Genomic DNA, 27,995 nt, shown 5'->3' on the forward strand with positions numbered 1-27,995 from the left:
CATTCGCCTGGGAGGTCAATCATGCAGCTCTCTTCCTCAGAAGTAAAAAGAATGCCGAGTCCTCCACGAGATCACATTAAAGCAACAAGTATACTTACACGCATGGAAAATGTAGATGACTGAAGATGAGTAAGCATCTAAGATATGAACGAGGCTTCGGTGTATAGCACCCCCTCTATATCTAGTCCTTCGGAAAGCCCAGGAATAATTGCATCTGGACCACGTACAACAAGCTTGACGTTGTCTTGCCACTATCAGATTACCGTTAGCTATCGGATGAGTTGAATGCAACACCTCCCAATTACCTGATAGATATATGGCTTTGTGCCTGCAACGTAGTTGACCATTGTCTTGATCACATACGGAATCTCTGCGAGGACGTCCACCTTCTCAATTAAACCCTTGGGTGAAGACGGAGTGCCAACATCAAGATGCACGGATGCATTGATAGAACCATCCACACCCTGCAGCAGGGACGGGCCTGCCCATTGAAACTCAACCGCAGTAGGCTGCATGTAGGTAGTATCCGGATCATGGACAGGGTTGAGGTGATGGGCGCGCGACATCACAGCTTTCACAGTCTGTTGTTCGCCTGGCCATTTAGTTTCTGCTGTGACCGCAGCAAGCTTCCCACCAAGCACCAATGAACCAACGTTGACTACCGTTCCGCTAGAGCCAGGTCCGTGACGTCCATGGGTATCCAAAGTTGTGAATTCCATTTGAATTGCAGACACACCATCATAGGCATCGCTTTGGAAGTGAGCGAAATTCCATCGCGATGCAATCAAGTTTGGACGCATGCCTTGGATAGCATGAACAAGCATGCCGTGGCCCTCAGCAACGATTGCATGGCCATTGTGGATGATGTGCCCACTGACTTTAGTGCGAGGCCAGAAGCGATGGACAACGTAGCCATCTGGTTTCTGTTGATCTGACCCAAAGTACGAGTATCCCCCTTTTGGCCCCTTGCCAATCTTGAACCCGGGTACGGCAGAGGGACGTGAGACATCGAGTGATATCTGCAAATTGTCTGAGAGGTTTGCGCGAATGGTGTACATTTCAGGGTGAGAGTCATCCGAGGAAGACTTGTGAGTGATGGAGAACTGATCTGCCTTGCTGGATCTCTTGTCGAGACCAGGGGGAGCGGTTGTAAAGTTTGTAACATTGACAGAACGCCAGATCGTTTCTTTCGTTGCGGGGTTGTAGATCTTGCATGTGAACTGAATGGTAGGGTACCACAAGCTGCCAAATGATATGAGTTGAATCGAACAAGTACAAACGAACAAAAGCTTGCCCGATTGACGAGTGAATCACTTGACACATCAACATCGTGCCATCCTGTAGGAATTGATAAAAAATCTGAGTCTCTGTTGCGAAGCCTCCTGCACATGTCCACTCAAGATCCTTGGCCTCCAACTCCCCGAAGAGATCTGAACGCTCCGAGACAGGAAATAAGTTTTGGGCCTTCGGATCGACAGGGGGTGCAGTTCTACAAAATCTTTTAGACTGAAATCACAGACCAAAACTTTCAACTTACGAAAAAAGGGAGGAGAACATATTTCGAGGTGGGATGAAGGAAACACTGCCGCAGTATTTGAGCCTCAGATCAGACGTAATGGGTCAAGAAGAAGTTCCACTAGTATGTCGGAGTTTTGAATTCCTTTTTGGGTATTAACCACATTATCATTTGGCGTATGTAAGTCCCTGTACCCAACTACTTGCTTGCTCTTCGGGCTGATGATTGTCACATTAATATTGTAATTCCAGCTATTAATTGTTGTTATACGCAGCACTGGCCTACATTTTCACAGAACTCGATGCATGTCTGATCGAAAAGGTGACGACGGCACAGCTAACAGCTTCTTGTTCAGATGTTAACTTGGCCAGTTTTGATGAAAGCTTTCTGGAAACACGAAGCCCAACCGGTCATCTCCCCCAGTTTCAGATTCCAGAAAAATCGGGTATAATAGAGTAGCAAAAAAATCATACAGTGGAACGACGTATCGTCGGTCAGCCCGTACCCAGCAATATTTACCCATGGATATTAGGAACGCCAGTGGTCTCCGCAGCCTCCATCGCAGCAAAATCCAGCAGAGATATAAGGTCAGCGAGTGCTCTCAAGCTCCTGCTTTCTGCGGCGGTGGGATGTTTGGAAGGGGAAGAGTCCGAGGTCGAGGGGCGAAGGGGGCTCTGATCAAATTCCCGGATGGAATGAAGACATGGAAGCGAGAAACGTTTGGTGGCGCGATCGGGGTGATCAACATGCTCAGTCGCAATGCTGAGCGAATGTGCTTCTCGGTGCTTCGAAGAAGGGATGTAGGCGAGACCAGACGTATGGTCATCCAAGGTCAGATCAAACTTTGACTGAGAGATGACATAGAAGAAGCCTTCTTCGAGTTCCGATGATGTGTCACTCTTACCCGAGTCCTTGAACTCAATATCCTCAGCGGAATCCTGGGTAGCATCATGTTTGATGATAACGGAGTCATCGACAGGAGTTGTCTTCACCAAAACTGCTGCTGCTCCGCTGGGAGGAGAGCTCTTGTCTGCAGCATTGACATCGAATGAGTCACCTTGAGATGTGCCTTTACTAGATCCTTCTTCATATTTCTCTTCTTCCGGAAGGTCGAAGATATTCGAATACACGGATATAAAGTCGTCTCCGTCGTCCGAGAACCGAGAAGAAGGAGCACATGGAAGCGGCGTGTAAGGTCCATGTTGGAGGGCTACAACATCATCTTGGGAAGATTTTGCAGCATTGAATGAAACGTGAAGAGGGCCTTGAACGTTGGCTAAGACGCCTTCTGAATTCATCCACACATCATGAGGTAGCGTCTTGTCCGGGGGGCTCCAAGGGGATTCAAGACGGATCGAGGGGTGAGGTACCTTCACGGATGCTCCTGAGAACCCACGTCGAATTGCAAACGGGGATACACTGACACTGTGAAACGACTCAGATGTGCTCACTTGAGTGAATCTCGCTGACGAAGATATGCGAAGACGGGGGGCAGTTGAATGAGGCAGATTGGTTAAACGAGGGTCCATCGGGTTTGAACCTAGAATCGAGTCATTTGTGATGGAAGTGATACGCAATGGAAGTCTTCGGGGTGGAAGAGGGCTGCTCGATAGCAAAGCTGGGCTCCGCATCTCAGTTACAACAGGCGTGATGCTATTGCAACGTCTCAAGTCCCGATCTAAAGGCTGGGTAAAACTGCGGAGTGAAGTTGGTGTACGAAGAGCGCCAGCTTCGGATATACAGCCAGGGGAAACCATCCGTCCGATGAAACCGGAAAACGAGGAGGTTGTATGTTTCTTGGTTCGCAAGTCTTCATTCTGATTACCGCTACCATCGCGATAGAGGGTGCCTGTGTAGATTTCTGCCGGGGACTGACTTGAAAGCCCGTTTTTCTGGGAGCCTCGCTGGGGAGTGTGCCTGTTGGATAGCTTGACATCCACTAGCTCGAGTCGTCTAGGAACAGGCGGTTTATGACGGACGGTCTGGCTTCCCGCTGTCACAGGCGTTGGCAATGTTGTGGAAGGAGCCCTTGACTTGAACAAGTCTGTAGATGAGTGGGCGAGTTTGACAAAGAAAAGCCATAAACGTAAGAAGAAGCCTGGAGGCTGCCGGGGTGGGTCGACCCGACATACAGGCATGATTTGCGTGCAAAGTAAGGACAGTGATGGTTCGTTGTGGAATGATATGAATGCCACCCTCGATCCAAGCTTGATCGCTTTGACCGGCCAGGGCCCAGGAGAGGCTGGCGTTTACATCATGCTCCTGGTCAGCCGCCACATATTAGCAATCGGATACACGTTCTGTTAGACGTAACAAAAACTCAAGACATCACCTCGTCACAAGTAGCTAATCACCCGAAATTTCCAGGTAGACACTGTTTAAGCTGTCATGCATCAAACTGTCATCCACTTGGCTACCAAACAGATTTTCCTGCAATCGTTCGTGTCCTTTTTCATAAAGATTCAGACTCCTTTGTACGTGGCACGTCGGATTCGAAGCAACGCCGTTTACAATGAAAGTCTGCTACATTTAACGAAGGTCTGGACAAAGAAGTGAGTGACCCGGAAATTTCTAGAGAGTGACGTGACCGATGAAGACAAGATCGTGGCCCACGCACAGCGTCACATTCCCCGCACACGTTCCGCCAGCGTTTGCAGGAAATGTAAATGGTCCGCTGACTTGCTTGAGACGGGTTCTCCGTCTTCTCCTTCCTCTGTCGACATTCAAATTTGCAAGGGACTACTGAATGTCACACTTAAGTGACGCACGGATAGCGACAGTGCAGTCCCAGGTTCACCAAAATGCGGAAGAGGTGTCCTCGCTGCCTTCTTCCCCAGACCAGATCGTCCACGAGGAACATGCCCCAGCTCCTCCTCCCCAGGTTTCTCCATCTGAGGCATCTCACTCGGACTCTGGATTCAGTTTATCATCTAGCTCCTCCGGGGAGGTAAGTTTTTATTGATCCAAGACACGTGCAGTGGAGTGGCGGTCATAATCACCTAAACCCTGTTCTCATCGTTCTCGATTAATATATGTGTTCTCGAGGAATTGCACGATCCTGACATTTGTCTGGGATGCTTCAGGTTACTGGGACTCCCTTTGATTTCGGGACACAACGTTATGAATACCCCTTCCCTCCCACCCAAGGTACATCAAGCGATCCGTTTTTACCACTTTCCTCATCAATTACAATCACATCTCCATCCAATTCCATCTGGCCTTTGTGGCCTACACAAGTCACAAAATCTTTCCCTCTCACTCCCCCTACCCCCAGAAAAGTCAGGACCCATCCAAAGTTGCGGTCTGTGGCTGCGCGAGAACCACCCGTTCCACCTAGCCTGGCAAATAAACGGAGTTTCTGGAGCCTAAGCCTCCAACGCCAGACCTCTGCAGAAAGTCAACAGAGCGACCTTGGCGACATCCAAACACGCGGCCGGAAGCTTCTTCCTGGTGGTGTGGGGTTTACTGAAGCAGACGCCTACTCCGCGTCCGATTCGGAAATCACTGTGCGCCGTCGTCAGCCTTCTGCATATGCCGTGTATGCTTCTAGCTCTAGGATGGATTCAAGCGAGGGAGTAGCCAATCAAAATGGGCTGATGACATGTGGCGGTCGTGCACCGGAAGTACCGGTTGCAGGTGCACCAGCTTCTGGTCCTGGGCTCAATGGTGGCCATAATAAACTTGACGTCGGTCTTCACGCATACACCATCAGGGGCATATTTGCTTACTGAATATCGTCCTATCAGCTGCGGCCAGGAAATCCGCCAAATCGGGGCAATGTACCAAGCTCGTCTGTCGGCGAGGTTTTAAGAATAGTCGCTGGTCGACGTAGGTGATGATTCTTTGTTCACTGGATTTTGTGACATACTTGACATCAGTTTTGAATTGGGTTTTACGCTTTTTCTTGGGTTCTTAAGGTCCTGCCGGAGGACATAGTTATCAGTACTTCGGTACGTGTTATTGTCTCCATCGAATCTTCAGTGCTTACCCAATCCTAGATGCGACAATCTACCACCAACATATATTGTTGCATACCACATCCAGTAAATCATCCACGTTTCACGAATACCCTCATCGTGATAGGAAACCTGTACACGCGCAATATTCCCACTTTTTTCTCCTTACCCTCATGCATATCATTCCCCTGTCGTTTCATCAGCATCATGATTACGTCCATAGGAGCAAAAGTTGCCGTCTTGCTTTCAACCATACTTGTTACGCTACGCTCTACTTGTTTTATCGCAATATGTTGTCCCCACGATGAGGATCATTACTAAGTTTAACCGGATTGTAGTGATATTTTCCAGCTATTTCCAAATCGATAGGCCAGATTCCATGTTACGCGGCACGCCTTTCCCTAGTTTTGAAGCGAAATAAATAGTTGCCTATTAGCGCGTCTCTGTCATGATCGGATCAAGGGGAGAACTGAAGTGTGATTGACGGGTCCGGTAGGCGACAGCATAGCCTATTGTCCACGAGAATGATGGTAGTAGTCGCTTCGGTCATGTGTCACTCCAAGCTGCGGAAATGGCAGTACCACTGCTGTCAGCACACTCCAGGTATGCTGCGATGGCGCTACAACTTGCCGTGCGCAGTCAAGGCTATTTTTGCACAGCCCTCAAAAGGTCATCGCTATAGCGGCAGCCGTAACACGATTCCATTGTACATATAAAACCTGCACGAGTACTCCACACGGCGATTATATATTCGAGAAGCCCCACATTATTTCTGCGTATCAACCATGACTTACTACCCCGATGAAAAGTCTAACAACCCGTACGCGCAGCCCCCAGTTGTCCTCGCTCCTCAGCAGCAACAGAGTCAATACGAGGCACCTTTAGGCCCACCCCCTGCGTACACCCAGGAATCACCCTATACTGCGCATGATAGTACACATCAAGACAACCCTCAGCCTCGAACATACCAGGCACCTCTGAGATTAGTATCCCAGCTTCCTCCAGGATATTCTCAGGGAAATCGGGCCCCATCACCAGCTAGTCATCACGACCAACAAGGCAAGGAATTCCCAGCATACCGGGGGGCTTCCCCAGGAGCTAGGTATTCCTATGACCATAACAGGGCAGGACCATCAAATTATCCTTTGTACCAGCCAAACAACAGTCTTAGTCCGGACAACCAGAATCCAGGTGCTGTGCCACGAGATCGTGCACCTTCCTCCAATGAAGAGAGTAGAGAGTTCTCCCTTGCTTCGTTCTTTGGTAACACGGGCCCGCCGCCAATGTGGCAGCGTCAGCCGCCTCAGCATCTGCGTTACGACCAGTTCCCTCCCATGTGTCTTATCTCAAATCAAGCGGACATAAGTAAAGGCTTCCCTGAGGTGCCTCCTCCATGCCAACTATGTGTTCACCCATTTGCGACGCATGATATCTTGGAGGAAGATTGGAAACGGTCCGTAGATTTGTCATAAGGCTGTCCCATTTGGATTGATCCTTAAGTCTTTAGATTTCTGGCGGACATCAAAAGAGCAGGTTCATTAACCGGAGGACAACGCATTAAATCGAATGTTATACCCCTTGTAATAGGCGCCAGTCTTGTTGGTACGTAGTGCAACAAGCCATTGCAGGAAATGATACGATGTCTGCACTCCTAGGCGGGCTCTTCATGACTAGGGCCATCGAGAAACGAATGAAAGCGAAGAATCGCAGTGCAGTGGGAGACATCATTGATAACTGGAACCAAGTCAGTAGAGTCCCACGAAACATCATCAGACTATTTACCATCGTTTTTCAGTACTTCTTCGGACCTCGTAGAATGGAGGCCGTTCTATGTCAAGGATCCGAGCGCTTGAGCGGCCGTGAGGGTGCGGCCCCGCTTGGTGATTATAGCCAGCTCCGCACGGCAAGTGACCTCCGTCGCCGAGCCTCAAGTTCTTCAAGTTCAAGCTCTTCGTCAGATTCTGAAGACAACAGGAGTAGCCGTAGGAGTGGATGTGGGTCATCTTCATCGCACAAGTTTGATAAAAGACAGCGCCGTGCCGCGAAAAAGGAGGCTAAGGCTGAGAGACGCCAGGAGAAACGCGCTCGTAAGGCAGAACGTCGCAATGGCAAGGCTCGTAAGGAACATTCAGAGCCTTACCAGCTTTTCATTCAAGCTTTCTAGTAGAATAGTTGAGTAGATGCGAGATAAATCGTCAACGATGTTGGATTTGAGCCCTCGTGGTCGTCGTGTGGTGTGGTCAAAATAAGCCATACAGACTGGGATAGTTTCAACGCATTCATGAAAAATGGCATGGAACAAAAGACTTGCCCAGGGAATATGTGGGGTACCTTGAGAGACCCAGAGTGCGGCCGCCCAGAAACTCAGTCCAAACATCTTGCTGGCAGCGGCCGCCACACCGGTGCCAGTGTTTGTGCACTCAAGATAAAATCTTGAAATCTTCCTGTGTTCCAAACTTTATTTGAAGTGGGTGGGATGCTGACGTTCGTACGATACAGCGAACTGCAGCGAAGTAAGGAAACCTGTCAGTGGTCACCACCCTCAAGCACACTCAGGCATGCCAAGGGTGCTTGGTCAGCAGCCTCTAGGTTCAACAAGAACAAACAAACAATATTTCAACACATCATTCACGCTGGATATTGAATACACCACGGGTATTTGCATTTACATCTATCTGGTAGTAGTCTAAGTAGACTTTGTACGGTCGCCTCTGAATCCGTTTGCATACAAACTACTGAAAATCAGGGAAATATCTCGTTCCCACTCGTGTCACGACGATGTTCAGGTAAGGCTTTTTGGTAAATATGTCGAGAAACCGAGCACCAATATGACGATCGTGCACATTATCCAGTATATGGCTGTTCCGCCTAGGAGGTTCTTCTCCAATGACAGAGCGAACAGTGAAGATACCGCTATCGGTCCAATAGCACGCATCACGGAACCTAGCATCTGCGCTAGGCCATTTGTTGCACCCAGCAAGTTCTTGCTTGGCGTCCCGTTGTTGATATATAAGATAATGCAGCCTAGCAACAATTATCGTCTGGAATGCGTGCATGAGGAGGAGCAAACTCACTATAGGTGTTGTACGCAACAATATATGCAACGAGTTGAACGCAAAGAATCAACCACATTCCTGCTTCCATCTTGCGCTTCACCATATAACCCATTAATGGGTAGGTGGAAAATGTAATGAGGTAGAAGGCGAAACTTGTGATATATAACCTCTTTGGTCCAAGTTTCCGCAACAATCGCGGAAACATATAAACCTGTATCACACCGTTCAACGTACCCCAAGCCGACATCACCAGCCCAATGGTGTTGCTACTAAAACCAAGCCCTCCGAGTGAACTTGATGTCGAATACATGAGAGGCATTAGCACCAGCATACACTGGTCAACGAAACTCAGCAAACCATAGTGCAGGACTGGTATTATGATGCTTGGGATCAGAATCGCGCGAAAATCGGTCCTCGAAGACTCAATGGAACTGGAAACTGGAACGGAAATCTCTGCATCATCTAGCATGTGAGGTGGTATGTCGATCTGGGTGTCTGCAGGTTTGTCGTGGATCGTGACAGCCCGTACGACCGTGTCATCACTATGGCTCACAGATCCATTTCTGAAGGCACTGCCTCGCCTCGACTGAAAGTCATTTGGTGAGCACTGTACAAGATACGATAATTGAATCACTGCACCTCTTTGAGAAATACTAAGCTGATAAACCAGGAGAATGTGGATACGCTGGCAGCAACGATGCAGGGCAAAAAATAAGGATACCGATGGAATAAGGGGTAGCGTCCGACAACGTTTGGCCATTTGGCTGCTGGGTCTGAGAGAACCCCTCCAATGAGTAATCTTAAAAACTTGATCAATTTACGGCGTACATGATGGTCAACAAATAGACAAACCCTAGCGTATAACCAGTCCCCCATGCCAACGGCAGCCACGCGAATGCTTGTGCCACATTGGAGGCGTCAGTGATCTCAGTCATAGTGGATTTGACCACGCCAATATTACCGTTAAGAGCACCTTGTGCACAACGACTGAGGATGATCATCCAGAATTGATTCGAAAATCCAAAGGAGACGATAGACAAGGTAACCCCGAAAAGCCCAACGAGAATAATTGGTTTCCTTCCAATATGGTCAGACACGCGACCCCATTGCAGAATTGTGACAGCCTCGGCTGCATAATACAAAGATTCCTGCAATATAATTTCGTCAGCGACGGGTCATTGTCCGCTAAGAAACAACAGACAATTAGACCTGCGTAGTAGCCTGTCTTGCGCTCATCTCCACCTGTGATACCTGTTGACCTGACAAGCTGGTTCACAAAGGGATAAATCACAGAAGCGGTCAGCTGCTCGGGCATCTGAACGAGTAGAAGGATCGCTAGCTGTGTTTTTGGAAGAGGTGTCGGCAAAGGTACTGCTTCAATGAGCTCCCCCTCGCCTGGTTGTTTTTCTTCAGAAGTTTGTGAGGCTCGACGAATTCGAGTCATTTGGAGCGACTAGGTGGGTGGGTTTATCGGAGGCTACAAGTTGTGCAATTTATGAACTTGCACTGATATGTACAAAAACAGTCATGTGAGTGCTTCGGGCCCTACAACGTATACCGAATGACGAGAACTGGAACAGAAATCCTGGCAGATGTTATTCACATCAGGAAACAAAGCAGCCCATGATCAAATGGTGCCACTTTTTAATGACAGACGTCAGTGTTTAAAGACATCACTTGCCGGTGGTTGCGAAGTAGTCTTGGAATCGGTAAAAGAGGTTGTCAGGACTGATTGAGATCCTAGTCACATTGACATAAATCCTACAGATACCACACAGGGATCACAGGGCATACGTAAACAGTGAACAAGTACGTCCCATGATGTTCAGTGTTGTGGCTATTGATAGGGATTCGAAGGAGGGTCTTTTCCACCTGCCTGGTGGTCAGTGATGATGGCGTTGGTGAAACGGATTAGTAGCCTGAGTGACTTACCATCGACTCAAAGATGAGCCACGCTTCTATAGTAAACCAAACGGAATTGCATCCATGTATTCATGTAGCAAAAGGAGGCACGGCAACACCCTTGCCAAGTGAATGCGAGGGTCGGAGACTGCATGGGCAAGGAAGTTTAGATCGACCGAAAGCGATTGGCTAGTCGCGTCTGGCGTCACGTTAGATCTGAGCCTCATCACGAGAGTCGCAGATGGAAGTAGACTCGCTTAGAACCGAAGATAATCATGATATACTTAGCTGGGGCTAGAGCCGCTAGACGCATGGTCAGCATGGTCAAGTTGTAGGACGTGGTAAATACCAACTTCGGTCGGGAATTTCCGGTGCTCTCCACGGTAATCTTCTGATGTTGAATTCTTCAGGTTGGTTTCATTAAAGATTTTTGCTGAAACCGCTACATAAACACGCAATAATGCTTTCCTCACAGTCGAAGGAGACACCACTTCAAGTGAAGTCTGAGACGTAATAAACGGCCGCCCGGCGGAAGTGAAATTTTACAGCACAGCCGCTTTGGCCTTTTGCCAACTCGGAGTCGGAAGCTCGAAACTAGAGGTTGTTTTACGATCGTGCCTTATACTTCCAGCCGGAAGGTATTTGGGCTATATCTCGATGTCAGCTTTTGTGAACCTGTCACGCTTCTTCACTACCTTTGGGTCTCGCCCACGCTCCTTAGACTTTCCGGAGTCTGTTGTTGACAGCTTACCGGCGGACTTCGACGTGACAAAGATGGAGCACAACCTGTTGACGATCGAAGACCCAGAATTCCGCGAGCACCTGCTCTCTTCAGTTGAGACAGCATCTCCCGAGCAATTGCGCGCTCTCATCCTTCAGCTCGCCGACGAGATCCCTGAACTACAATGGTCTCTGATCCAATCGCTCACCTCCTTGAAGGCATTGTCAAAGGAGGTTTCGGAGGTCTCACACATTGACACGAGGTCGGATGCGGACTCAAACGAAGCTTCCTTCAGCCTAGGGTGTGTGTCAACGGGCTCTGAGAGTTGCCCCAGCTGGAAGTCCGCCTGCTCGGTTAGCAATTGGGACATCGATGATATGACCGAGGATGTCCCTGAGATACAATCCGAGGTGAGCGTCGATGTCAAATCGTGTCCGCGCTGGGATATTTGCGTAAATTGCGGACAAAAATTCGACATGAACGCGGTGCGCGGGCCGTTCGAATGCTGCTATCACCCAGGTAAATCTGAGATTTATACTCGATATTTTTTGTTTTAATCATAATTTCCTTCGTCAATAGGGTTTCTCCAAAAAGATGTTGAACGGCACAGACGGTGCGATCCTCGATCGTATCCAGAGGACTTCATCTGGAGGTGTTGCAACGAAAGCAACCCAGAGGGATGCGAGACTGGCTACCATATACCTGCTGGAGACATAGGACTGCCGCGATTGTAGCGACTACTCGCTTTGAACCTTGAGAAATAATACTGCCTCATGTTCGCACGCTGTCGAGTGGAACTGAACAGGTCTTTGCCAAGCGAGATGATATCAGGCCCAGCTAAGTACGTGCGCAAAGCTCAAACGTTCACACTATCTTGTGTGGACTCTTTTCGAATCCATCGCTGTCCGTTAGGTTTGACTCTATGCCTGAAAACATGACACCTATTCATAAAGTGGAGCGCTGGCCCTTATATCTAGGCCTGCGCCGATTGATAGTAGGGGAATCCCCTTGATTAGTAAGGACCTTCCAATCAATATCGTACAGAGAGTATGCAAGACATTGACAATCGACAGCGCTTATCTATTTACGTTTTATTTTCTCCTCTTAGTATTATAGGGATACCTGAGGACCACTTCGTGAGGCTGAATGAAGCATCAAATGGGGCAGTCCCTTGCGAACTTTCCTTTTCTTTCTGTTATTCAAGGATCGAGATACTTGATCCCCAGATGGGCCATAATTATATTTACATAGGGGTAGCTTGAAGACGACGAGAGGCTGAGCTCATAGATACGAGAAGTGTCATTACTTGTAACACTATAACAAAACGTTCGAGACGTAGCCGGTGACGAATAAAGGATATGTAATAATTTGCTTTGTTCAACAACATGAAAAAGAGGGGCGAAAGTCAGAATTTCACGCCTGAGTTGACACTCCAGGTGCAGCGTGGAAAGTTGTAAGCGAGAAAGAAACAGATTCTAGCAAAGCACGTCGCCGGTCCGCTTTCCAGAGTCCACGATACATCTTTGTAACAAGAAAGGCGTGAACAGTAACTTGCCAGTTGCGTAAAAACCTCACAATCATAAAACCGTAAGACACCTGTCAGGTTCACTTGTTATCAATACACGAGGTTTTACCCGACTTGAGTGCACTCACGTTGAGACGGGATGTCGTCAATATGACACAGAAGGAGAAGACTGTGGGCCGTAGATTAAAAAAATTCGCTGCGCACTTCTATATACCTAGATAATCTGAAGGCAACTCACCAAGTCCGCAGGTCAGGTAAATCATATTGTGATGGATCAGCTGTTCCAACAAGCGATTACGATCACCCCTGCGCCAGTAGCTCGCAATGACCTTGTACAGTGCGAACACCCATATCTCTGGCGGATCGTCGATTACTATAAAAAACTAAACGACGATGCACTCGCGGATTTCCGCCGCGACTAAAATCACGTAGAGAAATATGATGGTTTTGTCATTACCGGTTTGTGTAAGTATATCGAATCTGAATAACTAACGTCATTAATATTAAGGACGCTTACCGAGCATCTCCAACGTCAAGTAACCGCAGGTTACATATCGGCAGATGATGTAAAACAGTTTTGCCAATTTCCACTGTGACTGCGTCAAAAATGCTACCTGGGGTTGGTCAATAACATTAGACCTGCATAGAGTTTGAACTGATATAGCTAAAAGCACCTCATCGGCCAAAGTGAGGAAAGAGTCATATGCCTGTGGTGATATAGATTAACAACTTGATTGCGAGCGAGAGATTCATGCAAAATCACCCAGGACGTAGTTACAGCCACTGTAACACGGTCATCAGTATATTTTATAGTCAACATAACTTGAAAGAAGACGCAGACTATTGGCGTACTTGAGAGACTACGAGTAGCTGGAAACAAGCAAGGTATTGCTACTCACGTTAAGACCCCAGAGTACCCATCCGAGCTCAAGATCATTCTCAATGGAGCTCATCGCAGGGCACCTCTCTTCGCTTCGTGGAAGCGGGTATGTTACTCGATGATCAACACAATTAACTCGTGCATTTTTATATTGAAAACTTGGTACAGCTTCTTGGTAAAATTTCAAGAAGCCTACACGAATCTTGGTGACTCATCTGAGATAGCCAAGATACCATCAATGAACTTACCAACCGCTGGAACGATGCATAGATGGCGCAGCTTGTGAAATGGGCGGCCACATGAATGCTGAAGTTCCAGCGCCCGGGCTACGTTCTGGATTGATGAAACGTACTAGACACTGCATGAGATCCCCTACACCTGTTTAATAATCTGTGCGCTGCCACCAGAAATACGGACTGAGATAGCAAGCTACCGGCCGTGACATGGGGAACCACGTTGATGAGCAAGTCTGCGTATCAGTCACCGTGCCAGCGTTCAACAACCCCATCAAACCAGTATAGATGCGGAACAGAGGCTGACCAGCACTAAACGTTCTAGTTGCTGTCCACCCATGTAATTCCATTTCTTTAGATACACTCAAATGGACGTAACAGAAGTGTGACCTGGCATCTATCTGTGACAAGGTAAGTACCCGAGTGTTCGTGCTTTTTGACGGTCTCACATATTGCTCTCGATCCACAACACAAAATAAATATCGGATAGTTATTAGTAGATAGAATACCATTTCAGTAACATGGCCCAAATTTTTCTATACATAAAAGTTGATTTGTTGTGTTACTACAGCATGACCGAGCACCACTAGTCTATCTCACCTAGTGTTCGTGCATTCGTCACACTGTGTCACAGGTTGCCGACGTTGCCGATTAGAAGTCCGCTCCTGACCATGTGCTTTGCTCGTGAAAAATCCGTTGTGGCATGGCGGGATTTTAAAATGATGTAACGTCTTGTAGTAGATTGTCACGCCAGATAACATATCCTTCACTTGTACATTAATAGTCTGCCAAATCAACCTCGGAAGTTGTCATTTTAGCTATATATCTGTCAGGATCAATGTTCTAAGCACTTCCGAGGTTAAAATTGGCGTGAGTTTGCCTTTCCGACACTGATCAGTGTGCCAAATTGTCTCCAAACGGTGTATATTGTATCATAGCACTTGCACAACACAATTATTTAAAAAATGAAAGACATAGAAATACTCATTGACAATGCAGAATCATTTCATTTCTATATGCCAAAATGATTTGTGATGATTTGCATGTGCTAGAGCAAAGCACGAACACTAGGTGAGCACGAACTCGTGGGTACATCTAGTATACGTAAGTTAAAACCGCACTATTTCGCCCTGGCGTTCATGGAAGTCATAGATTTAACCAACCTACCCATCTCAGGTGATGAAGGGGTCACAGTGTCCCGCGAAGAGCTCGAAAATGCAGTCGACAGCATGACCAATGCGCGCCTTCGGAAGATAATGATCAGGCTGGCCGACAGGATACCGGCATTTAGAAGCGCATTCGTGAAGGAAGCCATGGTGGTCAACGGCAAGAAGAGAAAGGCTGTTCCAAGATGGGATGTATGTGCCAATTGCAAGGAGGAATACGACATAAGTGGCGAACGTGATGACGAGGAGTGTTGTTACCATTCAGGTTGGTGTTGCTATTTCCATTGCTCATGATGACAGACATTTTCTGATGAAAAAGTTATTTCAAAAGGTCATCTAAATGTCGATGAAGAGTTTTTCGCAGACCATGACGAAGATTGTCATGGTCCCATGGACACAGAGGAAAACAGAGCGGATTTTCCGGAGGGATTTATCTGGACCTGTTGTGATGAGAACGCGCTATCTGAAGGATGTGAAACTGGACAGCATGTTGCTGGACGGAAGGTCAAGAAAAGACGTTGAGTAGTAAGCAATACAACGTTTCTAAGAGTCAGACTGGCAAATTTCCTGACTTCATTGAAGGAACGTTCAAGAAAAGAAAAAAGACGCCGAAAAACCGTCGCCAATGGGATATCCTTCTTATCTCCGTAACACTTTTTGTTCCCAGAGCTCCTCACCGGGCTCGGCCGTAAACGTTACTATTGGCTCGCAACATCGAAAGAAAGGCTAACTGGTATCCAATGACCACTTCTTAACGTCGTCTACAACGTTGAAACCGTGCTTGCTGTAAGCTCACAAATAAAGTACATCGACGCGACGCGATTGATCACGTGCACGGAAAGAGTATAGTATTAGTTTAATAATCCCTTCGAAGTTGGTCTTGTACGCAGCTGGCTTCTGTACACTAGTTTGAATATTAATGTCGACAAGTACACCAAGAACAAAGACAGGTGTTACCCCTGCAACGCCAACGACAACTCGAGTAGCAGGATCCCATGTTCTTCAAGCATCTCCTCATTACACAACAACCAGACGTCACTCTCTCTATGGCACAGAGGATCGTGTTGTAATCGATCCAGGTTCACGCATCTGGAAAGTTGGATTCAGTGGCGAAGGCAAGCCAAGAGACGTATTCTACGCCGACACCAAAAATTGTGGCTCGTTATGGAGTTGGAGTCGAGCCACAGACCCAACAGAAAAGGCAGAGCAGGACAATATGTTGGCAATCAACTTGGAGAGATGTATGCGTTCTGTTTTTCACGAGTAAGTAGGCTCAACTATCACGGACACTCGCATCCAATAGATCGTGAAGGTCACTTCTTGCAGAACCCAAGGCCAGAAAGGTAATATTAGTTGAGCACCCGTTGATGCCACTGTACATCAAGGATATGTTAGCCCACATCCTCTTCAGTAACCTTCAGGTATGTGCTCAGCTTTCGCAGGATGATAATCTTAGACAGAAGATAACAGGTTCCCTCAATATCATTTGCATCAAGTCACCTATTGTCTCTGTTATCTGTTGGCCGAATAACAGGTCTCGTCCTAGATTGTGGCCATCTAGAATCCACCGCATTACCTGTAAGATGGATGAGTCCATTGCATTTTTATGTTGACACACCCTTTCAGATATTCGCAGCACGTCCTCTTTTTCCCCAACTCCAAACAACACCACTCGCAGGCTCTCGCTTTTCGTCACACATTCGTGCACTGCTCCTCTTATTTGGTTCTTATCTCCCCCCACCAACCACACTCAGTGCTGCTGTAAACGTGCCCTCAGCTAATCGCACTACCCGTGTGCCACAAGAGATACTAACAGATGCTGTCATCGAGGACATCAAGACACGCTGTTGCTTCGTATCAGACGCTTTAGAATCTTCTCTTGGTGATATGCGCGCATCCTCTCCAGCAGGTGACGATCCTTCAGATCATGAGCCTCCACCCTCTAGCGACCCTGCCATGTCTGAGTCAGAGTTTTCACGGGGTTCTATTGGCCAAGAGAGCGCAGCAGAGTCCGAGTTCTCGATAATCTCCCACCCGACACACTCTACGTCCAGTGGGGAAGCAAGAACCGAAAATTATCTGCAGGTCCTTGCGAATATGTACATGCGTCACTCCACTGCCACAAATCTTCACATGCGTGTCATACCCCCTGTGTCTCAACAAACGGGCACCGGGCGTGGAACTCTCATCATCCCCGGCTGGGTCCGCGAACGTGCTGCCGAGGTGCTATTTGAAGGAGGTGATGTCGACGAAAGTAGTGTCGCAGAAGTAATATTAGATGCTTTACTCAAGGTTTGCTATCTAATCACACCTTGCTATGATTATGCCATTGACCGTGTTTGAAGGTCCCACTTGATCTTCGTAAAACTATGGCATCCTCTATTCTAATCACAGGGGGAACGGCTATGCTTCCAGGGTTCATCCCCCGTTTACACACGGAACTGCTGCGCGCTACCGCACCTTTAAATACTTCATCCACACGGTCTAGACCTGCATATGATCGATATGCCTCATTGCGTCCGCTGGTACCCCACTTTGCCATCCTCAACAATCCAGCACCAGTACCCTCATCGAGCATACGTGCCAATGTGAACGCAGGCAAGGCACCAGCTTTCACACCTGCTACGATGGCGTGGGTGGGTGGCTCCCTAGCAGGGTAAGTTCCGCCAATATTCCCTCGTGTCATCTTATCATATGCTGATGGTGTTCTAGAGCACTAAAAACTGGTGGCGTCGAGGTTGCACGGGAGAAATGGGACGAATCAGATCCATCGCAAACCGATCAGGATGACGACGTTATGATGGTTCTTCCTGCGTCCGAACACGTTCCAAGAAATGTTATTCCAGATTGGACTAGAGGACCGCTGCCTGCGGGCGCACCTCCTGCTGTAGCACTGAAACCTTTGTCTTCTCCGCAAGCTGTCGGTGCTTAATTGTAACATTGTAGCATTGCTCATTGTAAAGATTGGTCAAAGAAGCTTGTCATAATATGCAGCAGCTTGTGGTAAGATAATTGTGTGATATGCGATAAAAGGATATATACTACAATTTAATCCGTACATGAGCTCGCGAATACGATCCTATGGAAGCACAAACGCGGCAAAACCCAGAAACGAAGAGTGATAAGAGAACCCAGTGAATGCAATGTAGAACGAAGATGAATATTGAACACACAAGGTATCACAGTTGAATCGAAATAATGTGTTGGGATGGAAAAAAATGTTGAACGTTGGAAACGAAAAGAAATGTTATGCTAGAACGAAGTCAAAACCATGATTTCTACAAAATGCCAAGATCGTAAATGCCAATATGACAACATTAAAGCATACGTGGCAATACATTACACACGCGGAGCAGCCTAGGCGCGGCTGCCGATTACACGGAGAAGAACTTTGTTTCCGTACTTGTATATCGCCTGGTCCCAGTCATCGTTGGACTTTATGAAGTGCAAAACAGCATTATCTTTGTCTGCCGTAGAGGAGAACGAAGTAGTGTAAGGACGGCCTCCAGATTTTTCCATGACTGGAGGTGGAACGAGGATGGCCACGACAAAGCTTTCTGAAAGTGGCACGCCTTCCTGCCGTACAAATTTGTCGTAAAGTCGTTGACGAATCTCAGTGAACGACAGGGACCGCGAAACGCGAAGTATGATAATGTGGTTCTCATGCAATGCTTTGATAGCAATGGCTGAACCGTCACTATATCCCGTCGATCCACTGGATATGGACGTGGTTAAGGATGTGCGTCGCGCAGGGTCGGCCGATGTTGGGTATGATTCATGTTGCTTTGAAGAGAAATGGCTATCTTCAGTAGATGGTGTGGGTGGTATCGCATCTTCAGCAGGGGTAGTTAGCAAACCGGTCGAACATGTATGTATACCACACGTACCATTAAAATAAGCGTCGAGGAGATCGTCCTCTCCGTAAGCCGATTCATTAGCCCATGGTTCGCGTTCCGCCCACTCTTCTTCATCTGGGAAAGGCGCGGAATGACGGTATTGTCGAGTCCCAGCAGAAGGCAGAGGGTGAGTATAAGTGGATCGAGGAACGATCGCATCGGCAGAGGCGTCAGTCCTATATGAGGCCATACTACACATCGAGGCACGGGGGTGGTGTGCACGTTCCGGGTGAGGGTGTGGAAGCGTAAAGTCGACATTGAGCTCGGCAAGGTAAGCAGCAGCACGAGAGGGTGAAACAGAGTTGGTTGACCGCCAGGAGCACCTAGCATAGGACTCTGCTGCTCTGAGATCAGTAATGCAGATTGAATATGAAAGATTTGGAGGCGCACCATCCGAAGAAAGTTCAGCATCATCATATAATTGCGAAGCAGGGGGACCAAGGACCCTAGCGGTCCTATTTGCCCTTCGCGTCTGCGCGTAATCCGCAGATACAGCCTTGTCAATCTCAACCTCCTGATCCTCTGGGAGGGCTTGGAGCATCGATGCTCGACGCTCCGGGGCATATCCGGCAGGTGTATGCTGTGGGTTATGTCCAAATGTGATTGGAAGTTCATGTGTAACAACCATTGGCAAGCGATTAGATGATCGATGCGGCGTGATGGGAGATGGAGTGCTCGAGGAAGAAGAAGATAGGGTGGATTTTGAGCCACGTGATGGCAGGGATATTGCTAGGCCAGCAGATTGAGCATTCACTCGTGGGCGGGCAGTTTGCTGGTCTTTTAGGGAAACCCCTGATGACAACGAGTCTGAAGCTGAGCCTCGCCTGGGAAACTTCTTGTGTGAGTCGTTCACAGAGGTGGAAGAGGGTTCGACGTCTGATGTTTCTGGGGTTGAAGTGTAGAAATAAGTAGAAAGCATACTACTAGACACAGAGCGGCGAGCTTTAGCGGGAGAGGCCTTGTATTTTTGTATTTTGATAGCGAGATCATGATCGCGTCTCCAATAGCCGAAGAAATCAGTGAAGGTTCGCGTGGCCATCAACTCTTTCAAGAGCATCGGAAGGTCTTCTTGAAAAAACGCATTTATCATGGCACGAAACTCGGCGAACCGCTGGTCAATGGTAGCTTGACTCGCGCGGAATAGTGTTCCCTTCTTCGTCAGCTTCGGGATGTATTTGTGAATATCACGGGCGACGCTTTGGGGGTCGGGACCCGGAGGAAGTGAATCAAAAGAAGCTGCCTGGTCTTTCTGGATATACATCCCGCCCTTTTTCACTCCTTTGCCTGCGGCCAGACGTGTGATTTTCTGTCTTGCCATGAGAGCATATTCGGCCTCAAGGCTGTCTTGGAACCAAAGACAGTCCTCCCATTTTCGCCAGATCTCGTACTCCATATGCGAGCCCTTTGAGGAATTTGAATGAGCGGAAATGGACGCGTTGTCGTTCTTGATAGGAGAAATCCGGAGGCCATAGCTATAACTACCGCCTAGGACCAACATGAATACGATCCAAAACGGATTGAATAAGCTTACTTTGCTTTTCCGGAGTGAGGACTGCGACATAGAAATACTGAGGAGCACTCCGGTATACAGCACGCTTCCAAGACTGTGACTACGTGAATAAGGAGGTTCGCAGACTGGAGGTTTTGACTTACGTCTGGAGATACAGGTCCCTGATCGTAGGCTGAAGCACCACCCTGCAGGTTTATGTTAATTCAGAGACAACAGGTGAGTCACGAGTGGCATGTACGCACCGTGACAAAAGCCATGAAAACCTCGTGGTAAAAAGCGTAAACGGTAGCCTCGAAGAAAGGTATCTAGAGAATGATCAAAATGCTATAAGAAATTCATGCCACAACTGGAGTTATAATGACTGCACGTACAATAGGTATGTACTGTTGCTGGATGATGTAGTAGTTGGTTTGAAAGCCGAGGTCAAAATGTAGGCTCTCGGGCTCAGTCGTTGGTGAAAATATCTGGGTTGCTCTGTCATAGATATGTCAGCCAGGATGTGCCTAGCTGTTGGATGATATGCACCTTGACGTGTGGCTATACACCGTGTGGTACTTGTCCGCGACTTCTTCTTATGAGCGCCTTTCTGAAGAAAGCCACACAAGTATAGCTTTTAAAGGATGAGGTAGTGGAGGAAGGGAAGTGGGATGCCAAGCTTCTCGTGGACATACTTGACCGGTCGACCGTCCGGGCCATGCGATCTGTACTGTAGTGGACTGACAATTGTGTTTACCCGACTTACCCGTTTTATCCAGAATAATTTACATAACCACAATAAGATCTGGATTACCACATCAAGATTCGGAGCCACAACACTTGAAATCCTTCCACACTGGACCATCATGTCGCTGGCCCACTGACTTTCATCCACAATTAAATTCTCACTTGGCGCAGGACCCGTGCTGGTCCTGGGACCAGAACAAAGGTAATCCACACATATCATTACCGGAACGGGTTCATTCTGTCTCGGCGTACAGCGCTTGCTATCCTGCTTCAACTGCTCAGGTTGATAACGTTATCCGTCATGTGCGTGGGTGTACGTTCGTGAGTTCAATGAGAACCGCATTAATGCTCTTCCTCCTATAGGGGTTGCCATGAGTCGGGATTCACCGTTATTTAGGTTTTTGCTGTGCCTTTACCCATCCTACAAGTTGTACACACGACATGATTTGTTCGACATGCCTTCGGACACGCTATCCATATGTTATCTCGCCAAAACACATGTGTAGCTTGAGTCTGATACGTTGGTCAAGATCAGCTGCCAAGTCTCACAATTTTGGTGTCAGGTTGGTACATTCATGTCCCGCCCGTGTAAATCATTAGGAATATTGAAGCAAGCTCCGCTATATATGGCACATATATTCTTCAACTCAATCGGTGCCGAGCCCCAACACTTTTCTCATCACCTCTTCCTCCCTCTCTTTGGCTCTCACCCGGCCCTCCTGTAGCCTTTCAAGTCCGCTCTGGATGCTCTCGATATGCACGTGAAGTGGGATACGCCCACCAACCAATTCAGGAGCTGCTACCCTCTCTCGTAAATCCTCCATGTCCTCGCTCATCGAGTTGAGCGTCTGAAGTGCAGCAACAACATGTGCCTGCGCTTGTCTGCGGTAGTCACCGAGATCTTTGAGTAAACCAAGACGTCTGTCATTATCCCGTAGTGCGCGTCTGTTCCCGCCCAGCTTCGTCCATATCGCCCCCAACAGCTCGGATTGCTCAGCTGTGACGTCAATGTCCTCGCGCATCACAACCTCGCGTACCGCGGAAAGATCTTCCTCGAGTACATCCAAGTTGTGCAGGGATATCTCTGCTTCCAGAATAAGTCGCTCGATTGCTACAGAGAAGGTGTCCATCGCACTCGTGAATGCATCGACTATTACCTCCTGTGGCGTGGGTCCAAAATGAAACGGAATCAAAGCCGTGAGCGAATACGGTGGCGGCGTGTTCTTCTCTGCCTCTTGTATAGTACGCATCGCATACCCGTTCACTGCCATGACGCTTTTGAAATGAATACGCAATATTTGCACGCCAAACGAATGATTGCTTACTTGTCTACAGCACCACCGATTCTTGAACTAAGCTTTGTGAGACTCTTAGCAGTCTGCTTGGCATCTTTTACGAAATTGCTCAAGAGTTCAGCTAGGATGTCGTTAGACTTGAGGTCGCTATGTCGCACAAGGGTTGTAAGATCCGCGGTGGCGAATTCAGCCTTCCGAATTTCAATCGAAAGACCAGAACCTCCAACCGACCCCGCCAAAAGCTGCTCAAAAGTAGAGCCCTGGGCTTCCATAAGTTGTGGAAAATCCGCCCATTTTGGAATTTGCGACGCATTGGGGTCCAGCGGAGCACACAGCGCCGACCTCGATACCATAGGAAGGTAACACATCGGGGAAAACGCTGTGCGCAGCGCACCCGAAATGCGTGTCATCGCGAATGCCAACATCCAAAGGAAGAGCATAATTGATAATGGTATGCGCATAAGCCGCACTGCTCGAAGGAAAACGTCGAGAACATAAATGCTTGAATGGTGGGCGCCAGTGGACAATGCTTCTTTGATCAGCTCTTTATCAACAATGTTCTCTTTGTCCGAAATATTCTCTTTGTCCACGCTAAGGCTTCTCTTGCGCTTTAACCGTGAAAGTGTTCCACGATTACGCCGAGGGGTTTCAGCGGCAAAAACAGGTTTCGAGCCTGCACGACGCCTCGGCTTCGAGGCATCTGCAAAAGTGTTTGTTGTACCGGAAGTGTCATAATTGTCGAATCGCTTTGGGCTAACAGGCTTGTCTGGGATATCTTCCCAATCTCCTCCTTCGACTTGAAGTGGGTCCTGAGCAAATGCTGGTACATGAGGCTATATATTGGGGCGGATCAGGTACTCACCCCTACCCCATCATCGCCTTCGAACTCTCTTTTCATATGCATTGTCGAGTCAGCTATTGGCAATTGGGTTTTCGTACTACCGTGGCGCCTGTTCAGGACTGGTGTTGAACCAGAACGTTCATCGTTCGGCTGCTGCCAGCCTGCGTAATTGTACACGTGACCAAAAACTGTAGTACTACGGTATGTATACTGCCCAGTTGCCCCACAATGTCTGCTCAAGAAGTATATATATTCAGTAACAAAGAAGGCTGGTATATCACATCCAAAAATGGGGGGTATATGTACTGTGTAAAACTAGATGTGCATGAGGGTATGTGAGTAAAAGGTATCGCAGTCTGTCAAACACAGAAATAGTGGTGGAATACTTTTCTTGAAAAAGTTCGTCAATCAATCAAACCACCCCATGTCTCTCATCTCCACAGCCAAGTTTCCCCACTCGCATCCGCCAGCCTTGCGCCCCGCACACTCCGTCGCAAATCGCAAGCACTCGTCAAGCCTCCACCGCGCAGTGACATCTACTTCCTTCTCCTCTGCTTGCACGGGGGTGTATGGTGCCCCGGGAAGAATGCGCCTGCTGAGAGACCAGATCATCCCCGCGATGAACGCGGAATGCGCGCCCTCTTCGTCTTGCAGGTCCTCCGAAGGCGGCGGTAAAGGTTGCACAGGTATAGCGCTTTGTACGTGTTGAGGGGGACGTACGTGCGCGTGGTCGTGACTATGACCGTTAGTGCGAAGATGAGGGTTGGGAAGTGAGTGGGGCAAGGATGTCCCGCGAGTGGTATGCGTAGACCTTGCGTCGTCGTCATCATCGTCATCATCAAGTGGGTGGAATGATTCTCCCGCTGATGACGTGCGCCTTCTTGGCTCGTCGTCTTGATCTTCTGAGTACCCACTGTCACGATTTCTGGCAGACGAGGACATACCACCCATGGTGAACCCGCTTGAGTCGGGGCTGCGGCGGCCAGCCCAAAATTCTGAGCCGCTGCGCACACTTTCGACACCCTCAGAAGTGGAGATGATGGAGTGTAAGTTTGAATTGGTGTGTGCATGGGACCTGCCTATCGGGAGTGGAGACCAGGAAGAGGACTGGAGGTATTCCCGAGTGGGGAGGGAGAGGAGGGCTGAACCGAGGGCACCTCCGTATAATACAAGAAGCGCATGTGGAGGTGCGTGTCGTGCGAGCGCAAGGAGGATAGCGCGCGGAGAAGGTGGGCCAGGGTTGGCAGCGTTAGGTTGGGGATTAGAGAGCGAAGGGAATGTTTGCGCTGAAAGGAAGATGACGTCTGCATGGGGGATGAGCTGGTTGCATAAAAATAGTCAAATAAAGGACGTTTCAGAAAAGCACGAAGAGGACATACAGCCTCGACGCCTTCTCGTGCCCTTCGGCCGAGATCCACGCTAAGAACACAATGAGCTCGCCATTTTCGCTCGCGTGCAAGACCATCTACTCCAATAATGTTGGAGAGCGTGGTTTTGATACTTCGTCCTTCAAAATGCAGCCAGTCAAAAGGCGCTGGTGAAAGTGGATTTTGAGTGGGCACGATCGCCATATGTGGAGCAGTGCTTCCTGCGGGAGCTGTTGCAGGTCTGGAAGACATACTAGATCTAGGTGGTGCAGCAGAAACAAATGCATTTGGGAAGACGGAAGCAGGAGAAGGTGGTTGAGGTGGTAGCTGAGGTGGCTGGGGGTGAGAAATGCCAACGTAGTTTTCTGGTGCAAGAACAGGGCCAAGCAAGGCAATAAAATCTTCATGGGACACCTCTGGAAGCGGATTGTGATTTATAACAGTCCTTTCACCAGTATCACGGGCATGCATTACCCATGCAGATGGAACACCGAGACCGGGCCAGGACTTACAGTATTTTGTGCGCACTCCACCTGCCTCTAGCTCATCTCGCAGTCGAATTCCATCGGGTGACGCGCCCAAACTCGCGATGAGCATGGGTTCCACAGCAGCGGGAAGCGCTGCCAGAAAACCGAGTACATGTCCAGCGCTACCACCACGTGCGATGGTGACTGCTTGTGCCCGAGACGCAGTGCCCGGAACTGGATGAGAACAAAGGTCCAGTGAATACGTCAAGAATATTGTGCCTGTCGAGAAAATACGAAATGGTTTGGAGATTGATGGACTTGGCATAGGCGAGCTAGCGTAGGTGGACGTTGGGGAGTGGGTTGTACTGGATGTTGAAATCGTGTCACGTCGCAAGCGAGCCATCCTGTATGTTAATCACGCGGCGTTTAGTGTTAAGTCTAACTGAAAGTGGGAGGACGTCCGACTGAAAAGAAGCCTTGTCGTAACTCACGTCATGATGGACCCGAGAGACCACCGTTCAGGTCCATGCTAATAACCAGTCGGACTGCTCGTCAACCAGGTTCCACCACGATGTGGTATGCTCTTTCTCAGAAATAAATAAATCTCAACTTCACAAGAATATGGTATCTGTTAATCCTGGTGCACGAGCATATATTCATCGATCACGGAGCGGGCTGGGTAGTGGTAAATGGTACAGTGCATGTTTGTGAGGCTATGCCACGAAAGTGAGTCAGTTTCAGCTGAAGCAGTTGCAGACTTTGAATGGTATTCCCTATTGCCGAACAATGATTGTAACATACTTGAGTCGACGAGTATCAGTGGATATCCGGGCGCCGTCTTAGAAGGAGCAGTCACATGCACATGTCAGGTGAGCAAACTAGCATAAGGACTCAAGATGGTGAACCCTTCCTACCATTCCGCTCTTGAGTTCGTTCGCATCCCACTATTCGTCGACAAATCGAAGTGACTTCTGCTAACATGTCTATGTCAAAGAAGGTGCCTTACAGTGAGTCTGCCAGTTACAATTGTAGGAAGGCACTCACTCCGTCTATGTGCTTAGCGAGGCTAGGGAATTCTGGCCTGAAGGTGTCCAAAATCATACTTGGGACCATGCAGTACGGCAACAAGGGATGGCAAGATTGGGTCCTCGGAGAGGATGAAGCACTAGAACACATCAAGGTTGCGTAAGTTCTCAGTTTCGGTGTCACGTACACAGTTCCCTTGATCACTAGGCCCAGTTACGAAGCAGGAATTCAAACTTTTGATACTGCCGATGTGAGTCGTTACCGTCAGAACTTGTTGGATCAGTGTCACACATTTCTCAGACATATTCGAATGGTTACTCAGAAGTGATTCTTGGACGGGTGATCAAGAAATTGAATTTACCCCGCGACGAAATTGTCGTCATGACTAAGGTAGTACATATCATTAGTGTTCTACAGCTCTCTCATCACACTTGCCTTGAACAGGTGTTCAATGTGGTTGGACGTGAATACAACACCGACCAGCTTGCCGGACGCAAAGACCCAGATCAAAATGGTTATGTAAACCAGCATGGCCTCAACCGGAAGGCATGTCTTCAATCGATTATAAAGGGATTTGACTTCCTGAACTTACGAAACAGCACATCTTCGCAAGCGTGAAAAAGAGTCTGGAGCGGCTTCAAATGGATTATATCGACGTTCTGCAATGTATGTCTAATCGCCAACATGCTCGACTTTTTCCATAATGCTTATTCACTTGTAGGTCACAGATTCGACAATGAAACACCGATAGAAGAGACGGTGATGCATATCTTATACTGACTTTCACGCGCTAATTTTTGAGAAGATGCAAGCATTGCACGACGTAGTGAAAGCCGGCTATGTCCGCTACATCGGAATGAGTTCTTGCTGGGCGTACCAGTGTGAGTGTATCCTATTCCTCTGCATCGTCAGTCTAATGTTCATTTGCTGTTCAGTCCAAGCCATGCAGAGTGAGATATCAATCGGGGGCACATACCATCATCTGACCTCAAATTAACGCAGACTATGCGATCACAAACAAACTCACTCCCTTCATATCCATGCAGAACCACTACAGCCTACTCTATCGCGAGGAGGAGCGCGAGATGTTCCCTACTCTCAAGGTTCTTTCATAATGTCGATGATATCTGCGTCGTGACTCACAATGATATGAAGATGTTCGGTGTCGGCTCAATTCCATGGTCTCCGCTGGCTCGTGGTGCCCTCGCACGCCCCCTTGGACAGCAGACAAGCAGAGGTCAAATTGATTGGCAAGTATTTTAACACCTTCACATGGTGACCGTCTCATGGCTTTTTACAGGTTCATTGGGAATTATGCTCAAGCATCATCATACGAAAATATTATTAACCGGTATGCTGGTTCCTTGCTAAGAAAAACAGTGACTCACAGATTAATCAGGGTCGAGGAACTTTCTAAAAAGAAAGGTGTGACCATGGCCCAAATAGCCATAGCATGGATCTTGACTAAGGAAGGTGAGCTATTTTGACGCCCATATGGGTACTCGATCAATGAAATCAATTCCCTAGGAGTGTCGGCTCCTATCGTCGGAACCACGAGTATCGCAAATCTCAAAGATATCATTGGTAAGTGGCGATGCCTGCATGAATAACTTCCTGCGCCATTAACTTGGAACCCATAGCTGGAATAGATGTGAAACTTACGGTGGAGGAGATCAAGTTCCTCGAGGAAGAGTACAAACCGACTGCTGTGATTGGTCACTTCTGAGCGGTTCAACAATGTGCAGCTCTCTTAAATACATACTAGTTCTGATTCGCTACTTGCTCGATGAATACACTTGAATGATACTCACAGCCAGTGAACCTCGGCCGGACAGCCTGAATCACACGACAAAACCTGTGGTGCTTCGGATCTTGCCATGCTCCAAAGCTCTATCATCATTCAGCTGCCGAAGCT

General features: G+C 48.2%; 13 protein-coding genes across 13 annotated transcripts; 6 read left to right on the top strand and 7 right to left on the bottom strand.

Moving 5' to 3' along the window:
• Nucleotides 1-63: 63 nt before the first annotated feature.
• On the bottom strand, nucleotides 64-1,699 carry EDB93DRAFT_516632 (oxidative stress survival, Svf1-like protein). Its single transcript, XM_041456602.1, has 4 exons — nucleotides 1,538-1,699; nucleotides 1,295-1,489; nucleotides 306-1,242; nucleotides 64-251 (listed from the first exon to the last, which is right to left on the bottom strand). Exons 1-4 carry the CDS (start codon nucleotides 1,555-1,557, stop codon nucleotides 138-140), a joined length of 1,266 nt encoding a protein of 421 aa, XP_041306680.1. The 5' UTR covers nucleotides 1,558-1,699; the 3' UTR covers nucleotides 64-137.
• Nucleotides 1,700-2,031: 332 nt separating this feature from the next.
• On the bottom strand, nucleotides 2,032-3,654 carry EDB93DRAFT_1251447 (uncharacterized protein; the record flags this gene model as incomplete). Its single annotated transcript, XM_041453160.1, has 1 exon — nucleotides 2,032-3,654. The coding sequence occupies one exon, from the start codon at nucleotides 3,652-3,654 to the stop codon at nucleotides 2,032-2,034; it is 1,623 nt and encodes a 540-aa protein (XP_041306681.1).
• Nucleotides 3,655-3,965: 311 nt separating this feature from the next.
• EDB93DRAFT_516935 (uncharacterized protein) lies at nucleotides 3,966-5,522 on the top strand. Its single transcript, XM_041456603.1, has 6 exons — nucleotides 3,966-4,068; nucleotides 4,113-4,463; nucleotides 4,600-5,202; nucleotides 5,263-5,344; nucleotides 5,395-5,466; nucleotides 5,515-5,522. Exons 2-5 carry the CDS (start codon nucleotides 4,263-4,265, stop codon nucleotides 5,430-5,432), a joined length of 924 nt encoding a protein of 307 aa, XP_041306682.1. The 5' UTR covers nucleotides 3,966-4,068; nucleotides 4,113-4,262; the 3' UTR covers nucleotides 5,433-5,466; nucleotides 5,515-5,522.
• Nucleotides 5,523-5,842: 320 nt separating this feature from the next.
• On the top strand, nucleotides 5,843-8,006 carry EDB93DRAFT_1151874 (uncharacterized protein). Its single transcript, XM_041449734.1, has 4 exons — nucleotides 5,843-6,925; nucleotides 6,980-7,074; nucleotides 7,128-7,216; nucleotides 7,268-8,006. Exons 1-4 carry the CDS (start codon nucleotides 6,258-6,260, stop codon nucleotides 7,634-7,636), a joined length of 1,221 nt encoding a protein of 406 aa, XP_041306683.1. The 5' UTR covers nucleotides 5,843-6,257; the 3' UTR covers nucleotides 7,637-8,006.
• A 104-nt stretch (nucleotides 8,007-8,110) lies between these two features.
• On the bottom strand, nucleotides 8,111-10,229 carry EDB93DRAFT_517039 (major facilitator superfamily domain-containing protein). The gene is made up of 5 exons (XM_041456604.1): nucleotides 9,730-10,229; nucleotides 9,381-9,676; nucleotides 9,168-9,327; nucleotides 8,547-9,114; nucleotides 8,111-8,496 (listed from the first exon to the last, which is right to left on the bottom strand). Exons 1-5 carry the CDS (start codon nucleotides 9,970-9,972, stop codon nucleotides 8,255-8,257), a joined length of 1,509 nt encoding a protein of 502 aa, XP_041306684.1. The 5' UTR covers nucleotides 9,973-10,229; the 3' UTR covers nucleotides 8,111-8,254.
• Nucleotides 10,230-10,817: 588 nt separating this feature from the next.
• Nucleotides 10,818-11,971, top strand: EDB93DRAFT_1151882 (uncharacterized protein). Its single transcript, XM_041449735.1, has 3 exons — nucleotides 10,818-10,840; nucleotides 10,906-11,670; nucleotides 11,731-11,971. Exons 2-3 carry the CDS (start codon nucleotides 11,088-11,090, stop codon nucleotides 11,883-11,885), a joined length of 738 nt encoding a protein of 245 aa, XP_041306685.1. The 5' UTR covers nucleotides 10,818-10,840; nucleotides 10,906-11,087; the 3' UTR covers nucleotides 11,886-11,971.
• A 328-nt stretch (nucleotides 11,972-12,299) lies between these two features.
• On the bottom strand, nucleotides 12,300-14,125 carry EDB93DRAFT_1337908 (uncharacterized protein). Its single transcript, XM_041455376.1, has 8 exons — nucleotides 13,933-14,125; nucleotides 13,576-13,882; nucleotides 13,529-13,546; nucleotides 13,351-13,383; nucleotides 13,194-13,290; nucleotides 12,915-13,049; nucleotides 12,805-12,845; nucleotides 12,300-12,747 (listed from the first exon to the last, which is right to left on the bottom strand). The coding sequence occupies exons 2-8, from the start codon at nucleotides 13,627-13,629 to the stop codon at nucleotides 12,565-12,567; spliced, it is 561 nt and encodes a 186-aa protein (XP_041306686.1). The 5' UTR covers nucleotides 13,630-13,882; nucleotides 13,933-14,125; the 3' UTR covers nucleotides 12,300-12,564.
• A 561-nt stretch (nucleotides 14,126-14,686) lies between these two features.
• Nucleotides 14,687-15,782, top strand: EDB93DRAFT_1151899 (uncharacterized protein). The gene is made up of 3 exons (XM_041449736.1): nucleotides 14,687-15,220; nucleotides 15,287-15,480; nucleotides 15,538-15,782. The coding sequence occupies exons 1-2, from the start codon at nucleotides 14,929-14,931 to the stop codon at nucleotides 15,475-15,477; spliced, it is 483 nt and encodes a 160-aa protein (XP_041306687.1). The 5' UTR covers nucleotides 14,687-14,928; the 3' UTR covers nucleotides 15,478-15,480; nucleotides 15,538-15,782.
• A 50-nt stretch (nucleotides 15,783-15,832) lies between these two features.
• Nucleotides 15,833-18,100, top strand: EDB93DRAFT_517157 (actin family). Its single transcript, XM_041456606.1, has 6 exons — nucleotides 15,833-16,218; nucleotides 16,268-16,376; nucleotides 16,426-16,533; nucleotides 16,582-17,247; nucleotides 17,301-17,611; nucleotides 17,668-18,100. Exons 1-6 carry the CDS (start codon nucleotides 15,875-15,877, stop codon nucleotides 17,885-17,887), a joined length of 1,758 nt encoding a protein of 585 aa, XP_041306688.1. The 5' UTR covers nucleotides 15,833-15,874; the 3' UTR covers nucleotides 17,888-18,100.
• Nucleotides 18,101-18,111: 11 nt separating this feature from the next.
• Nucleotides 18,112-20,841, bottom strand: EDB93DRAFT_517194 (uncharacterized protein). Its single transcript, XM_041456607.1, has 7 exons — nucleotides 20,733-20,841; nucleotides 20,604-20,666; nucleotides 20,505-20,546; nucleotides 20,383-20,455; nucleotides 19,242-20,336; nucleotides 18,843-19,190; nucleotides 18,112-18,788 (listed from the first exon to the last, which is right to left on the bottom strand). Exons 2-7 carry the CDS (start codon nucleotides 20,616-20,618, stop codon nucleotides 18,313-18,315), a joined length of 2,049 nt encoding a protein of 682 aa, XP_041306689.1. The 5' UTR covers nucleotides 20,619-20,666; nucleotides 20,733-20,841; the 3' UTR covers nucleotides 18,112-18,312.
• An 890-nt stretch (nucleotides 20,842-21,731) lies between these two features.
• On the bottom strand, nucleotides 21,732-23,283 carry EDB93DRAFT_1104806 (uncharacterized protein; the record flags this gene model as incomplete). The annotated part of the gene is made up of 3 exons (XM_041447442.1): nucleotides 21,732-22,359; nucleotides 22,410-23,212; nucleotides 23,242-23,283. 3 exons carry the CDS (start codon nucleotides 23,281-23,283, stop codon nucleotides 21,732-21,734), a joined length of 1,473 nt encoding a protein of 490 aa, XP_041306690.1.
• Nucleotides 23,284-23,382: 99 nt separating this feature from the next.
• On the bottom strand, nucleotides 23,383-25,457 carry EDB93DRAFT_1288450 (uncharacterized protein; the record flags this gene model as incomplete). Its single annotated transcript, XM_041454533.1, has 2 exons — nucleotides 23,383-24,540; nucleotides 24,600-25,457. The coding sequence occupies 2 exons, from the start codon at nucleotides 25,455-25,457 to the stop codon at nucleotides 23,629-23,631; spliced, it is 1,770 nt and encodes a 589-aa protein (XP_041306691.1). The 3' UTR covers nucleotides 23,383-23,628.
• Nucleotides 25,458-25,723: 266 nt separating this feature from the next.
• EDB93DRAFT_1151921 (aryl-alcohol dehydrogenase) lies at nucleotides 25,724-27,995 on the top strand. Its single transcript, XM_041449737.1, has 16 exons — nucleotides 25,724-25,746; nucleotides 25,811-26,061; nucleotides 26,116-26,239; nucleotides 26,294-26,330; nucleotides 26,381-26,470; nucleotides 26,525-26,626; nucleotides 26,680-26,746; nucleotides 26,802-26,839; nucleotides 26,886-26,961; nucleotides 27,016-27,030; nucleotides 27,083-27,183; nucleotides 27,236-27,330; nucleotides 27,381-27,431; nucleotides 27,480-27,553; nucleotides 27,608-27,664; nucleotides 27,721-27,995. The coding sequence occupies exons 2-16, from the start codon at nucleotides 26,034-26,036 to the stop codon at nucleotides 27,804-27,806; spliced, it is 1,041 nt and encodes a 346-aa protein (XP_041306692.1). The 5' UTR covers nucleotides 25,724-25,746; nucleotides 25,811-26,033; the 3' UTR covers nucleotides 27,807-27,995.

Source organism: Suillus bovinus (assembly GCF_016758785.1).
Source record: "Suillus bovinus strain UH-Sbo-P2 chromosome Unknown EDB93scaffold_36, whole genome shotgun sequence".
NCBI classification, from domain to species: Eukaryota; Fungi; Basidiomycota; class Agaricomycetes; order Boletales; family Suillaceae; genus Suillus; species Suillus bovinus.

What these genes read in the sequence shown, in the direction of transcription:
- EDB93DRAFT_516632 (XM_041456602.1), bottom strand. Translation starts at nt 1,557, where the DNA reads ATGTTCTCCTCCCTTTTTTC. An exon ending in ATGTTCTCCTCCCTTTTTTC is followed by an intron (nt 1,490 to 1,537) that starts GTAAGTTGAAAG and finishes AAGATTTTGTAG; the next exon opens with AACTGCACCCCCTGTCGATC. An exon ending in GTGATTCACTCGTCAATCGG is followed by an intron (nt 1,243 to 1,294) that starts GCAAGCTTTTGT and finishes ATCATTTGGCAG; the next exon opens with CTTGTGGTACCCTACCATTC.
- EDB93DRAFT_516935 (XM_041456603.1), top strand. Translation starts at nt 4,263, where the DNA reads ATGTCACACTTAAGTGACGCACGGATAGCGACAGTGCAGTCCCAGGTT. An exon ending in GTGGCCATAATAAACTTGAC is followed by an intron (nt 5,203 to 5,262) that starts GTCGGTCTTCAC and finishes TCGTCCTATCAG; the next exon opens with CTGCGGCCAGGAAATCCGCC. An exon ending in AAGAATAGTCGCTGGTCGAC is followed by an intron (nt 5,345 to 5,394) that starts GTAGGTGATGAT and finishes ACTTGACATCAG; the next exon opens with TTTTGAATTGGGTTTTACGC.
- EDB93DRAFT_1151874 (XM_041449734.1), top strand. Translation starts at nt 6,258, where the DNA reads ATGACTTACTACCCCGATGAAAAGTCTAACAACCCGTACGCGCAGCCC. An exon ending in TTGGAGGAAGATTGGAAACG is followed by an intron (nt 6,926 to 6,979) that starts GTCCGTAGATTT and finishes TTAAGTCTTTAG; the next exon opens with ATTTCTGGCGGACATCAAAA. An exon ending in TCATTGATAACTGGAACCAA is followed by an intron (nt 7,217 to 7,267) that starts GTCAGTAGAGTC and finishes ATCGTTTTTCAG; the next exon opens with TACTTCTTCGGACCTCGTAG.
- EDB93DRAFT_517039 (XM_041456604.1), bottom strand. Translation starts at nt 9,972, where the DNA reads ATGACTCGAATTCGTCGAGCCTCACAAACTTCTGAAGAAAAACAACCA. An exon ending in GCTTAGTATTTCTCAAAGAG is followed by an intron (nt 9,115 to 9,167) that starts GTGCAGTGATTC and finishes AATGACTTTCAG; the next exon opens with TCGAGGCGAGGCAGTGCCTT. An exon ending in TGTTGCGTACAACACCTATA is followed by an intron (nt 8,497 to 8,546) that starts GTGAGTTTGCTC and finishes AATTGTTGCTAG; the next exon opens with GCTGCATTATCTTATATATC.
- EDB93DRAFT_1151882 (XM_041449735.1), top strand. Translation starts at nt 11,088, where the DNA reads ATGTCAGCTTTTGTGAACCTGTCACGCTTCTTCACTACCTTTGGGTCT. An exon ending in CGAATGCTGCTATCACCCAG is followed by an intron (nt 11,671 to 11,730) that starts GTAAATCTGAGA and finishes CTTCGTCAATAG; the next exon opens with GGTTTCTCCAAAAAGATGTT.
- EDB93DRAFT_1337908 (XM_041455376.1), bottom strand. Translation starts at nt 13,629, where the DNA reads ATGAGCTCCATTGAGAATGATCTTGAGCTCGGATGGGTACTCTGGGGT. An exon ending in CTTGACGTTGGAGATGCTCG is followed by an intron (nt 13,050 to 13,193) that starts GTAAGCGTCCTT and finishes AGTTTTTTATAG; the next exon opens with TAATCGACGATCCGCCAGAG. An exon ending in TGACGACATCCCGTCTCAAC is followed by an intron (nt 12,748 to 12,804) that starts GTGAGTGCACTC and finishes TGAACCTGACAG; the next exon opens with GTGTCTTACGGTTTTATGAT.
- EDB93DRAFT_1151899 (XM_041449736.1), top strand. Translation starts at nt 14,929, where the DNA reads ATGGAAGTCATAGATTTAACCAACCTACCCATCTCAGGTGATGAAGGG. An exon ending in GGAGTGTTGTTACCATTCAG is followed by an intron (nt 15,221 to 15,286) that starts GTTGGTGTTGCT and finishes TTATTTCAAAAG; the next exon opens with GTCATCTAAATGTCGATGAA.
- EDB93DRAFT_517157 (XM_041456606.1), top strand. Translation starts at nt 15,875, where the DNA reads ATGTCGACAAGTACACCAAGAACAAAGACAGGTGTTACCCCTGCAACG. An exon ending in TCCTCTTCAGTAACCTTCAG is followed by an intron (nt 16,377 to 16,425) that starts GTATGTGCTCAG and finishes AGAAGATAACAG; the next exon opens with GTTCCCTCAATATCATTTGC. An exon ending in TAGAATCCACCGCATTACCT is followed by an intron (nt 16,534 to 16,581) that starts GTAAGATGGATG and finishes ACACCCTTTCAG; the next exon opens with ATATTCGCAGCACGTCCTCT.
- EDB93DRAFT_517194 (XM_041456607.1), bottom strand. An exon ending in CCTCACTCCGGAAAAGCAAA is followed by an intron (nt 20,337 to 20,382) that starts GTAAGCTTATTC and finishes TGTTGGTCCTAG; the next exon opens with GCGGTAGTTATAGCTATGGC. An exon ending in TGCTGAACTTTCTTCGGATG is followed by an intron (nt 19,191 to 19,241) that starts GTGCGCCTCCAA and finishes ATCTCAGAGCAG; the next exon opens with CAGAGTCCTATGCTAGGTGC.
- EDB93DRAFT_1151921 (XM_041449737.1), top strand. Translation starts at nt 26,034, where the DNA reads ATGTCTATGTCAAAGAAGGTGCCTTACA. An exon ending in AGATGTTCCCTACTCTCAAG is followed by an intron (nt 27,184 to 27,235) that starts GTTCTTTCATAA and finishes AATGATATGAAG; the next exon opens with ATGTTCGGTGTCGGCTCAAT. An exon ending in TACGAAAATATTATTAACCG is followed by an intron (nt 27,432 to 27,479) that starts GTATGCTGGTTC and finishes CAGATTAATCAG; the next exon opens with GGTCGAGGAACTTTCTAAAA.